Source organism: Stegostoma tigrinum, chromosome 40, assembly GCF_030684315.1.
Source record: "Stegostoma tigrinum isolate sSteTig4 chromosome 40, sSteTig4.hap1, whole genome shotgun sequence".
In the NCBI taxonomy this organism is placed as follows: Eukaryota; Metazoa; Chordata; class Chondrichthyes; order Orectolobiformes; family Stegostomatidae; genus Stegostoma; species Stegostoma tigrinum.
In genome coordinates this window covers 6,326,798-6,339,064 of record NC_081393.1, presented here as the reverse complement: position 1 = coordinate 6,339,064, position 12,267 = coordinate 6,326,798, and the positions used below count along the sequence as shown (strand labels likewise).

Below are 12,267 nucleotides of genomic sequence, written 5' to 3'. Positions count from 1 at the left end.
GATTATGTAATCCCTTACTGAACCTTCAAATTGGTCCAAAGTGATGGCACAACAGAACAAAACCCTGAGCAAACGTGTAGCCTTTCTTTACAGTCACATCTTCCTGTTTATCATTATTGTGTATTTGATTAATTGAACCTCTCCTTCCATTTCAGTTCACTGCTTAAATGCTGGTTTTTTCTGCCACTCGCACGCCAGCTAATTGAGACCATTCCAAGTTGTGCTTTCTTGTCTAAAAGCCCTCCACACCCACTGATCATTTTCTTGCAACACTGCCCTGATTTCTTGTTGTCTCACACCCCATCTAAACAAGGCAAGTTCAGGGTCCCTGTTCGATTGCTTTTCCAAACTCAATCCATTTAAAAAATCATGAGTAACATGCCCTACAGCTCACCCTTCAACTCTCAATGACCACTCAACTGCTGCTCAGATCCACTATTGCAATTTGCTCTGTGATCTTTATTCCACATCCACTCTATCTTGTGACACACTCCCTTGTTTCAAAGTACTCCTTTAAAATTCTGTTAGTTTGACCATGCTTTGTTCCATTGCCTGACACGATCTCTTCAGCCTGACGGTATGTTTCCTACTCCTGTCCAAGTGAGCAGCATTGAAGGAATGCAGACAGGAACAAGAAGAATAAGCAGGTGAACCTCAGTGTGTGCTGGGGTTTCTTTTCCTGTTGGTGAAATTTCCTGCAACCTCATACTCTTCCTGCACAGTGGGTTATCTGCCCATAATAATGTCTTTTAAAGAAAAGATGCAAATTCACACAGTGTTACCAGAGTCTGCCTCTGTCTCACCACTTCTGCTCCACAGTAAAATATGTTGGTTTTTGATGTGTTACGTGGAACAGAAGCAGTAGAAAGTCCAAAGTAAGGTTTGCAGTCAAAATAACCTCCCAGTGGTATTCTTATTTTCAAGTGGATTGATTTTGATTTTAGTGTGTTGAACTGATAGCCTTGAGTCAAAATGTTTACGGCTGAAGCCCTGGTCAGGACTTGAGTAGATTTTTTTTCAGATGATGCTTCATTGTGCTATCAAAAGATACCTTTTTTCAGACCTGTCATTAACCTGAGGACCCAGCTGACGGTAAAAAAAATCAAAATCCTTCAGCATGGTGAAGGGCTGTGCTGGCCCGTAGCTGAGGTCTTCTTTTTGTCTTGCTTGTAGTTTGTCAGGACTCAACATGTGCAAGTTGGCTGTCACTTCTGCCATAACAAGAATGACTGTAATTCATAAAATAATTCAACGTCATGTACTTCTAGGTCTGACGAAATGCTGTGCAAAAACAAGATAATTGGTTTTATCTGTTTGCGTCTGACTATAGTTGTTCTGTGGTAGTTGATTCATCTGCCCACCAGAGGTTCCTTGTCAGTAGCTGAGAAGTGATTCCTTCTCATTGAAACACTGTTGTACTCGCTGCTCTTCAAATCTCCAAATAACTCAGAAGGTTTTTTATTCCCTGTCTGTTAACACCAGAGATCAAGGAAAAAGGCCAGTTGTTATCAGCGATCTGTTCTGACAGAGAGCTGTTCTTTTTGAAACATTGTGGTACCCCGCAAGTTTTTGGTGACCCTTTGCTTTGGTTGCAGCAGTAATTGCTCTGTTTTGTCCACTAGGAATGTTGTGACTGTTCCCTAATCATGTGGCATTGAACTCAGGCAAGAGCACGACCGGAACATCAAACAGAAGTTGGTCAATGGCTCAAAACCTATCCATTCATTGCAAACTACCCATTCAAATGGTCATTGAAGAACCTTGTCAGTCATTCTGATGACCAAATTCTGTCAGTGCTCAGACCGTCACCAAATGACTCTCCAATTAAGCTAATTATTTGACTCCTGCTGTGAACCACTGCTGCTTCAGAACAGCTGTCTGATGGAAAACAGTCACTGCGTGCCAAAAATAATTCATTTTTGGTGCTGTCAGCAGTGATTTCCGCTCAGTGAAACACATTTTGTTCTTACTGCACTATCTGCAGAAGTGAAATAAGTTTGTTTTCAGTGTATTACCCTCAGAGATCAGTAGGCAAGACCAGTTGATGCCTTCGGTGTATTCTTGTCCTGATGAGTGTTGCTTTGGAAACCTTGGGATGCATCTCATGTCCCTCCCATGTGCATTATAGGTGCCCATTATGTGTTTTTGCTCTCCTTGAGATTCTTTCCACCCTCAGTAATCTCACCCCATCCGTGATATTCTCCTCAGCGTTCTTTCTTGTGTGCATATCTTGTTTAAATCCCACCTCCTCCTTGCAGTAGTAGGTTCTGTATTTTCATTTGTGTCTCGGTGTAGTTTATCCTGAATTCTCTGTTGGACTTATCAGTGACTGTCTCATATTTATGATCTGCATATTCGATCTCACCTACAAATTAAAACATATTTGTTTGTTATTTCTGTCATCTCTTTAAATAAAGACAGGGGATGTCTCATCTTTGTACAAAAAAAACACAATGGAACTGCACATGTGAAATGTAAAGGTGCTGACAATCCTCAGAAGATATGGCTGTAACTGGGGCGTGTTTAGCTTGAAATCTTATCTCTGTTTTTCACTCTTTACAAATATTTGAGTTTTTCTTGCATTTTTTTGTTTGCACCTCTCTCAAGAAACAACTCAGAATGATTCATGTTGCCAGTGTCATGAAGCAGAATGTAAACAAAGCCCTCCAGTTATCATTTTGTACTGTTTTGGTTAAGACTGACTGAGAATTGAGGAAAAGGTTAGCGCTGATTGAGGTGGAATTGAGTGATAGACTGGCCAAGGGTTTTGAACCTTGTTTTGTCCCCTCCGGACTCTGAACAACTCGGGTAGTATTTCCTAAATACAGGAACTCGAGCATTTACTAGATTTTTCTGTGTGTTTGCAGACTCGACAGGTGCTGGAAGAGCTTACGGAACTGCCCGTCATGGTTGAACTTGCCAGTGATTTTTTGGACCGAAACACCCCAGTCTTCAGAGATGATGTCTGCTTCTTCCTCAGCCAGTCAGGTACTTCATAATGATAAAAGCTGCAAATACCTGCATGTGTTTTTTCTCTAACTTCAGAAACATGGCTTCCGTGTAAATTATTATGTAAGCTCAGTGAGACAGAAATAGCTGTGAGTGCTCCACATTGTCCTATCACTTAAAACCCCGTTAAACCTTGTTTCCACTGAATTTTAAGCACTGCGAGCAGCGTCAAATTGTAGAATGCCATCATAAAGCCATTTGGTCTGTTGTGCCCAGGCTAGCTCACTGCAAGAGCAACTCACCTCATCCCAGAACCCTGTAAAACATTCCTCTCCTTTTTTTCTTCAGTCTCTAAACTTTTTAAGTGTATTTTCACATAAACTTATATTTTTATCACTTTGGGGACTAGTGGGAAATTTGTGGAGGGATTCCCAGGCTGGTCATCAGCCGTTGAGCCATATCCCAAATACGCATTCCATGTCGAACAAGTCCTGCACCCGAAGCTTGTGGTCCAGAGATAGGGACATGATGACTGCACCTCGGGACCTCCTGGATGCACACTCAGGCACTGCACTCCAAATCAGAACCAGTCACTGTTGAAAAATGTTTTCCCTCCTCTTGCCATTGCCTCTTTGCCCCTTAAAGATTTAAATCTTAAATCACCCAAAACAATTGAAAAATAGAGTTTGGAGTTATATCTGTACATCTCCTTTCCTTGATTGATTTCTCAAACAGAGGACAGGAAGAATAATTTGCTGTGAGCTCTCTCCTGCAGCCAGTCTTCACAATATTGACAGAAACTCAGGAATTAGTTGCTTCCTCGCTGGGGCCATACACATTTTAGATGGTTGGCGTAATTCCTGATTGTGCCTATCTTTTTCTGCTTGTGAATCCTTCTGCACCCACCACTGGGTGAATTTTTTGTGCTGTGGAGAAATCTATACTTCCACTGCCATCAGGGATTCCGTCAATGTATTTTGGCCCAAATCACAATGATTCAGTGCTTTGAGATGGCCAAGAACGTTGGCATGAACCTGTTAGAGCGGCTAGCAGAGATGGCAGCATGTGATGTAAATCTTATTGGCAAAGATCGCAGGCTGAAATTTGCAAAGCACTGACAGTTCCTGCCCTTGAAATATAACTTGCATGGTTTGCTGTTTTACTTGGCAGAGTACCATTGTGAGAAGTGGTGCTTTGGGATTCTACTGTGTGAAACGTAGCATACAGCCTCACATATTCCTACAAAATTCCCCTGTTGCTGAATCTCAATTTGGGCATCATCCCGTGTGGAATAATGTGCTAATGTCTCTGTTCTAATCACACTGAGCAAGTTGAAAATCAATTGCATTAAATGTTGCTCAGCTGACAATCTCTGAATAGGCCATTCAGCTACTCTTGTGTATTCTGGCCTGTGCCTGATCTGCATTTTGACTCCATTTACCTGCCTTTGTACATAACGCTTTGAACAAAATTCTCACAAACTCACGTTTGAAATTTTCAATTCCAACCTCAGCCGGCCAGTTTTTTGGAGGCAGGCTGTTTGAGATTTCCACACCCTTTTTATTGAGCAGTCCTTCCATTAATCCCATGTAATGGGCTGGATCGAAGTGCTCTGGGTTGTCTTGAAAGAGGAATTAATTTCTTTGCATGTTGATGCTTAAATCTTTTACATTAGCTTAAATTGCCCCTCAATTTCCATAAGTCAATGCAACACAAGCCAAACATTTGCAACCTGTCCTCATATTTGAAGTTTGGTCTTGAATCCTGGCATCATTATAATAAATTCACCCCTTTTGAGGCCAGTTTGTCTTGTCTGAGATTGCCGCTTGAAGCTGAGCATAACACTCCAGATGGAAAGGGGGATAGAATTGCTGCCAAGCCCCAGTATGGTAATTAAATCAGAATTTGACTTGCTGGGTCACTTGGTCATGAGCCTTGGCCATGACACATAGTTGCAAGCACTCTGTGAAAAATGGATGGTGTTTCATTGTGACTTGTTTTTTGACAGCCTCACCTCATTTCTTCGTTCATTTCCAGGGGAAACAGCTGACACTCTGATGGCTCTGAGGTACTGCAAGGAGCGGGGGGCCCTGACTGTGGGCATTACAAACACAGTTGGTAGTTCCATCTCTCGTGAAACAGACTGCGGTGTCCACATCAACGCAGGACCAGAAATTGGAGTTGCCAGCACAAAGGTAAGTCGTTACCATCGTAACACTCCATTTCTCATCATTCCCGTGGCTGGGATTTTTAACTGCGATTTCTCTGTGCTTCTTGATTTTCCTTGAACTGGGAAATTGGTTTGTCCAGTTACACGGTATGCCTCTTGGATCAGAGTTTTTACCCTCGGGGAAGGCAGCACCATCTCTGACTTGTCACCCCAAATCTGGAAATCATCAACAGGAAGTCTACACGCAAACACTTTGAGCCACCCTGTGTGATTTTCTCCTCTTTCCCCTCTGTGAAAGCCGCCGCTTTCTGTCGGGGCCCTCTGTGCCTCTGTCCCAAGAAACATTCTTCAGTCATGAAGTGAGACAGTACTTGACAACAAGGCATGATATCTGTCTGTGTAGCCCATCCCAGCTGAGCCTGGTTCTTTCCTCAGCCAACTCTGCAGTCATATCCACCTTGACTGTCTGACTCTGGAAAGTTGAATCATGGTTTGCCCAACCTTTCTGCTCGCAGCTTAGCTGCTAATTTTCGGTTTGTCTTCTCTGCTTTCTGAGAGTCCAAGAGCTTTTCACTACTCACTCTTTTTGTGCAACAAGGTGAGCTGTGGTACAAGCACAGTCTCAGTTTTTGTTGACGTACCACATGTCTTTGTCCTTTCTAAGTATTTACTTTGTCCATAAACAGTGCTTAAATGTGCAGATTTTAAGCGGCCCCAGTCTTGGAGAGACAGCAACTGGTTAAACATAATACAAATGAGAATGAGAGCAAGGTTCCAGCTTGGTTCCCTGCTTCCCATTAACAGGCACTACCCCCCCCCCCCCCCCCCCCACCCCACCAGATGTTCACACAGTTGCCCCAAGTGAGTCATAGAAGATGGCATTTTCTTGCCTCTCAGAGCTGACAGAGCATTTGTTTGTGCTGGAGATCTGCATCTGTTTAGCTCAGATGATGAACAATGTTATCAGCAAGCCACACTTTTGTTAGTTAGCTCAATCCTCTCCAGGTCTTGACTGTTCCCCTGAGTCATTGATGGTGGAAAGCAACTGGATTCTGTCAAGGTCTAGCGGTACAGGGAGGGGGGCTGGATATGTCAGTGAGCGTTGATTTGGGGCTTGCTTGCTGCATTTCTGTTCACAGCAGCCTGATCACTTTTGTGCACTATTATAAACATGGTACACATCACTTCTACCTTGTGGTAGCTGCAATTAGAGATGTGCATAAGGGAAGTTGGGCAGTTCCCTTATTGCCCCCTTATGGCCCATGGCTGAATTTATTCTTGAGCTCTGGTTGAGGCACTGCTCTGGCTGCTGTGATGTGTGTTACTTTAAGGACTCATGTTTTCTTTTATTCTTTAGTTAATTATGTTCACTGGTTTGTAATTCAATGACTTGTCATTGCTGTAATTTCTGAGGCTGCTAGCTACATCCCAAGGGTAAGGCAATGAAGTCCTGTCGTGTAGCCTGCAATCTTAGCCTTGTCTGTAAACATGGTTTTATAGCATCCACAGCCCGTGCCCCCTGTCCGAGTCTTATTTGCTGATGTACTTGATATCACAACCATAACCCACTACATCTGGGACATTACCGTTCCACTGTGGTCAGTGATTTCATTGAAGCTCCCCTACACGCTGTGCTTCAGTTGTTGATTCCTCTTGGCTAGCGTGCATTCTGCTGACGTGGCTGTCTTTTTTAGGGTTTACTTTGTGTGCTTTGTGATTCAAACAAGAGATGCTGAAGATACTGAGCAGATCAGGCAGCCTGTTCAGAGCAAAAGCGATTCACTGAATTTTTGCAGTGCAGAAGGAGTCCTTTTGGCAGATTGTGACTGCACTTGCGCTCTCAGCATTTTACCTTACGTCCACTCTCCTGCATTTTTCTGGTTGTTTCTTTTCAAATAAGCATCCAATGCTATCTTGAATATCACATTGGAACCTGCCTCCACTATACCTCCAAGCAGTCCTTTCCATACCTGAACCACTCACTGAATGAAAATGTTTTTTGTTCCACCTCATATATCCTTCTTTTGCAAAACGCATTAAAACTGCTCTCAATCCTTTCATGAGCAGGGAACAGTTTCTCCCTATGCACTTGGCCCGGACCATCATGACCCCACTTCTGTCATGTTTCCGAAGCACATGAAGTATGTTATCCCAGGAACTATCCTGGTAAACCTCTTCTACACTCTCTCCAGTGCAATTACATTCTTCGTACAGTGTAGCACCCAGAACTGTATATAATATTTAAGCTGATGTCTAACTAGTGTCTTGTACATTCACCACAGCCTCTCTACTCTTGTAATCTGTGCTTCTGTTTATGAAACCTAAAATACGGTGTGCTTGACTGTCTGGTCCCTATCTGCCCTGCCATCTTTCATCACTGACTTACATATCCACCCATGTCTGTGTGCTCGCACACATCATATAGACTTGTGTCATTGTTACTGCCTGTCCAAGTTCTGTGCAGCAAGGTGCAACACCTTACTTTTGCTGCATTGAACTTCATCTGCCACCTAATTGCCCATTCCACCAACCTGTCAGTGTATTTTTTAAACTCTGACCTGCCCTCCTCACAGTTCAGCCAAGTTTTCAGTTGGTTTGAAATTGTGCTGTGCACATCAAGGTTAAGATGATTTACTTATATGTATATCTGTATCAGGAAAAGCAAGAGTCCCAATCTTGACTCCTGGGGAACTCCATCACAAGCTTTCATGCAATCTCAAAAGTGGTCATTAACCATAACGGAGTGTTTGCTAACCCTCAGCCTGTTTTGTATCCATGTTGCTGCTGTCCCTTGTATTCCAGGACACAATTTTCTCCTAACAACTGTTGTGTGGCAATGTATCAGACACCTTCTGGAAGAATACTACACCACAAATAGCATTACACTCGGCAACCCTCTCCGCTACCTCTTGAGAAACTCCAGCAAGGGCACAATTCACCATTAACTGTTCCATGTCGACTCTTCTGAATCAATCCACATTTTTCCAAGCAGTGAATAATTGTTTCTAGAAGTTGCCCGACCAGTGATGTTTTGGGTCCCTGACTTTCTATCGATCAGAAATTATTGTGACTCATTTTCCCTTCTGAACCTGCGCTACTGAGAAAGGGGGCCAAGCCTGGAGGGTCACATGATATGCTTCGTCAGTGAGCTGCTGCTGTGAACGACACATTCTGACAAATTTCTACACTCTGCTTCTCTTCAGTGGCAAGCCCCCGGTGTGTAGTTCCAGAAATAAAACCAGCAAGTGCTGGAGAGGCTCAGTCGGTCTAGCAGCATCCAAGGGGAGAGGACAAGAGCTGGCATTTCCACTGCACTATAACCAGACTCAAAACAAGAACCCTCTTCCTCTCTCCAGAGGTGCTGCCACACCTGCTGAGTTTCTCCGGCAATTTCTGTTTCCATTGCAGCTCTGCTGCACCTGCTGTGTTTTGTTTTAATTCAAGTGGTCCCAGAGTTTGCGTCCTCTATGCTGTCAAAAGCTTTCTGCTGAGGGCGTCAATCCTGTTAGAACATGATCGACTTACTGAAGTGACCTGACTGCTATCAATTGTCTTGTAATTTTCCAGAACCCTCAAGGTGGAATTGCTATGTTATGTGCACTCTTAAACCCCATGGTATTGACTGAAATTAGCCAGTAATTGACTCTGTTTTGTTTTCGCCCAGGCATACACCAGCCAGTTTGTTTCTCTCGTGATGTTTGCACTCCTGATGTGTGAAGATAGAATTTCCATGCAGGAGAGGCGAAAGGAAATAATACGAGGTTTGAAGGCATTGCCAGGTCAGTATTGGCACCATTTTTCATGCGAAATGAACTAAGATATAATCTTGTCCAAAATTACTCCTGCCAGACCCTAAAATCAAACTACAGGATAATAATCTTTAAAAACCAGAAAGGAAAATAATCTGCATTTATAAAGCACCTTTGACAACCCCTTTGTGTTTTGCAGTCAGTGAAGCTATGACTCCCCTTCTCTCTTTACGAAACATTTTGTGTCCACCCAGGCACGCAGATGAGGCCTTGCATTTTTCCTTTCTTCATCATGCATTGCCCAGATTTACAAACAGGAGTAACCCATTGAGTTTTTTGATTCTGTCCCGCCACTCAATGTGATCATGGCTGATCGAACAATTCAAGACTCTTCCTTTTCCACCCTATCCCATAACCCTGTACACTACAGGTAATCAGAAGTGATCAGCCTCTGCCTTAAATATACTCAAAGACTAAGCTTCCTCAGTCCTTTGAGCTAGGGAATTCCAAGTGTTTGTAATACATGGAGTTCAAGAAAACTCTTGCTCCTCACCTGAGACCTCAGTGGATTTGTGTGTGGATGGCACAGCCTTTGAAACAAAGGCAAGGGTGCTTCCAACTGAGCCATGGCTGGCACAAATAATGTAAATTTGCAGATCCTGTTTTGCTTTACCTGATTGAATCAGCAAACTTTCCATCTGGTCAGTCATTTCCAGTGTGCGTTTATGTTTTGTTTTCATGTCAAAATCAAGTGTATCCTTTTCAAGCTTTGACACAGAAGCAGGGATCAATAGCTCCCTTCATCCAAGAAGACAGTGTCTGAAGTAAGACAACATTCTATCACCCGAACTGCATGCACACAGGAGTTACAATTACCCATGCTGCCTGTGCTCTATCAGAGAAGTACATCAACTGCAGTGAAAAATGATCCCTGTGAGCATAACAAAAAGAATAAAAAGCTATGCAGTGTAATGACCATATTCCAACATGATGCCTAAACTTCTATAACAGGCTCATCTTTGTATTCCTTGATTCATTCAGTGGCCAAAAGTGTTCTCCAACGTCACTGATTGAGGAATATAGAACCTGAGGCTGATGTCCTGGGGTACTAGGTTTGAATCCTACCACAGTAAATAGTAAAGTGTGCATTCAATAAAATGTCTGGAATTAAAAACTAGCATCATAATGAGTGTGCAATCATTGTCAATTGTCATCAAAACCCCTCAGTTTCAGTGATTCCCTTCTGCCTTCCGAACACAGCCAGCCCTACAAGTGATTGCACTGCCACAGTAATGTGGTTGATTCTGAGCTGCTCCCCCAAATGGCGGAGCATTGCACTTGGTTGCCAGCAGTGATTGGAGAAGGCAGCTCACCAGAGCAGTTATGTTGAATGGGCAGTAAATCTTGGCCGAGCCAGTGGCACCCAAGCCAGCTGAATGAATGAAGCAAAGTCTTCAGTGTGTTCAATACGCTGAATATAGACAAGTTAAGGAATTGCAAAGGTTCTGAACCTTTGGACAGAATAAATTTCTCTTCATCTCAGTTCTCATTATGCCTGAATTGGCCACTCCCTTATTCTGAGACTGCAGATTTAGATTTAACACTCTCCAGCCAGGTTAATAAGCTTTTTGGCTTGTCAAGCCCTTTGAACATTTCACACATTTCAATGAGATCATGTCTCATTCTTGCAACTCCAGGAAATGCCAGGACATTCTGCTCAGTCTCTCTTCACAAGGCAGCCCCCTCATCCTGGAGATGTGTTTCTCTGTGGCTCAATATAAAACCATTAATAAAGGGTTGTTTCTGTGATCAGTTAAGTCAGCTGTGGAAGACTTAATGAAGGGAAGACTGGATAGACATCTGATTTCTAGGATCCAGCTTAGTTGCTACATCCTTGATTCTGTTTACTATACGGTGTCTTGTGTGAACAACAGGACCCAGGTAAGGCATCAAGAGAAGATCTGGCAGTCAGAAAAACATTATGTTGATCTTGGAGAGATATGCAGAAACAGCAGTTGGAAAATCCCAGACAGAATCAGCAAATGCTTGAAATGTACTGTAAGACTATGAACAGCAAATATATGTTTGCGTTTCAGTTGGAAGTGCTCCACATGAACTGGTCAGTGTGAGACAAGAGACCCTGTAATGATCTGACTAAATGGGCCTGGAAGGCCAGGTTTGTCCTTATCCTGAACTTCAAATTTCCTGGCCTGCAGAATGTTGGCAGTTTCATTGCAGATTGCGAGCACTCCGTTTTTACCATGAAATTATGCCCTTGGCTGAAGCCTGCTGCCCATACAATGGCACTGCGGATAAGTGCATGTATGTGGCTACTGCCCATGTGCCTCCCCAACTTTCTGGACTCCAACCCCGGTTAAGGTTGCCTGCCTTCAGTCAGTCTATCGCTCTGTAAAGGAACATTGTGGCTGTGAAGTCTTGTCTCAATGATCTGAGGAAATATTTTGCTGAATAGTTCTCTAAATTTACTGCATGCTTCAGCCAGACACATGTTTTCCCCTCTCTCCTAATTTTCAAAGGAATGAAAATTCAATTTGTTTTATATTTCCAGGAAGGAATTATTCTTACTCTGAGGTGGCGCTGGAAATGGACGGGAGAAGTCGTCACTAGATTTAATCCATGATTTTCATCTCTCTTTCTCTCTGTCAGACCTCATTAAAGAAATCTTAACTCTGGATGAAGAGATACAGAATTTGGCCAGAGAACTGTACCAACAGAAATCAGTTCTTATCATGGGCCGTGGTTATCACTATGCCACTTGCCTGGAGGGGGCGCTGGTGAGTTGCATGTGCTTATCCTGAATGGCTATGGGAGAATCTGCTAGTCAGGTTGAATGTCAGAGTATGAGCTTTGCACAGAGCAGTTCTGTCACTGCAGTACCCCTTAATGTTGTTGCTTTGCAATTGTGCAGTGGTGTTTGACAAATACTGGAGTTTGACACTGCTGTCATGAACAAGTTTCCAAGGTGGATGACAGTAAACGGAGGCCAGACAACACAGCTGGATAATAACTCCTGTATCCTTAATCAGCCCCATCTGCAGCTGGATACTTGGGCCACTCCAGAGAGAATCGAGTAAGGTTCCACCCCTCCCAACGCACTCATGTCTGAAAAATCGCCTTTTGAATACAACACCCTGTTCCTTTCAAACAAATTGAACTTTCGCCTGTTATGTTTTGTGCAGCTGACAGGGCATTCCAGATGTTGCTTCTGCCACTGTAAGCTGTTATTTAATTCAAAGGGCAGGGAAACATGAAGGAAGCCTCGTCCTCTTTGGCTGCAATTTGTGGTGAGAACCATTAGCCCTGTCGTTGCCCAGCACAGCGCTGTAACAACAAATGTTGGAGGAGGCAGGGCAAAGACATGAGCCATCACTTGGACAG

At 43.3% G+C, this 12,267-nt stretch overlaps 1 protein-coding gene across 2 annotated transcripts in view; it reads left to right on the top strand.

The window, feature by feature from the left end:
- Positions 1-12,267, top strand: part of gfpt1 (glutamine--fructose-6-phosphate transaminase 1) — a 71,906-nt gene that overhangs the window by 42,984 nt on the left and 16,655 nt on the right. For both annotated transcript variants that reach the window (XM_048522953.2, XM_048522952.2), the window contains 4 exons: positions 2,868-2,988; positions 4,987-5,144; positions 8,784-8,898; positions 11,536-11,663. In XM_048522953.2, the coding sequence (XP_048378910.1) occupies positions 2,868-2,988; positions 4,987-5,144; positions 8,784-8,898; positions 11,536-11,663 (522 nt within the window). The remainder of the gene's footprint in view (positions 1-2,867; positions 2,989-4,986; positions 5,145-8,783; positions 8,899-11,535; positions 11,664-12,267) is intronic.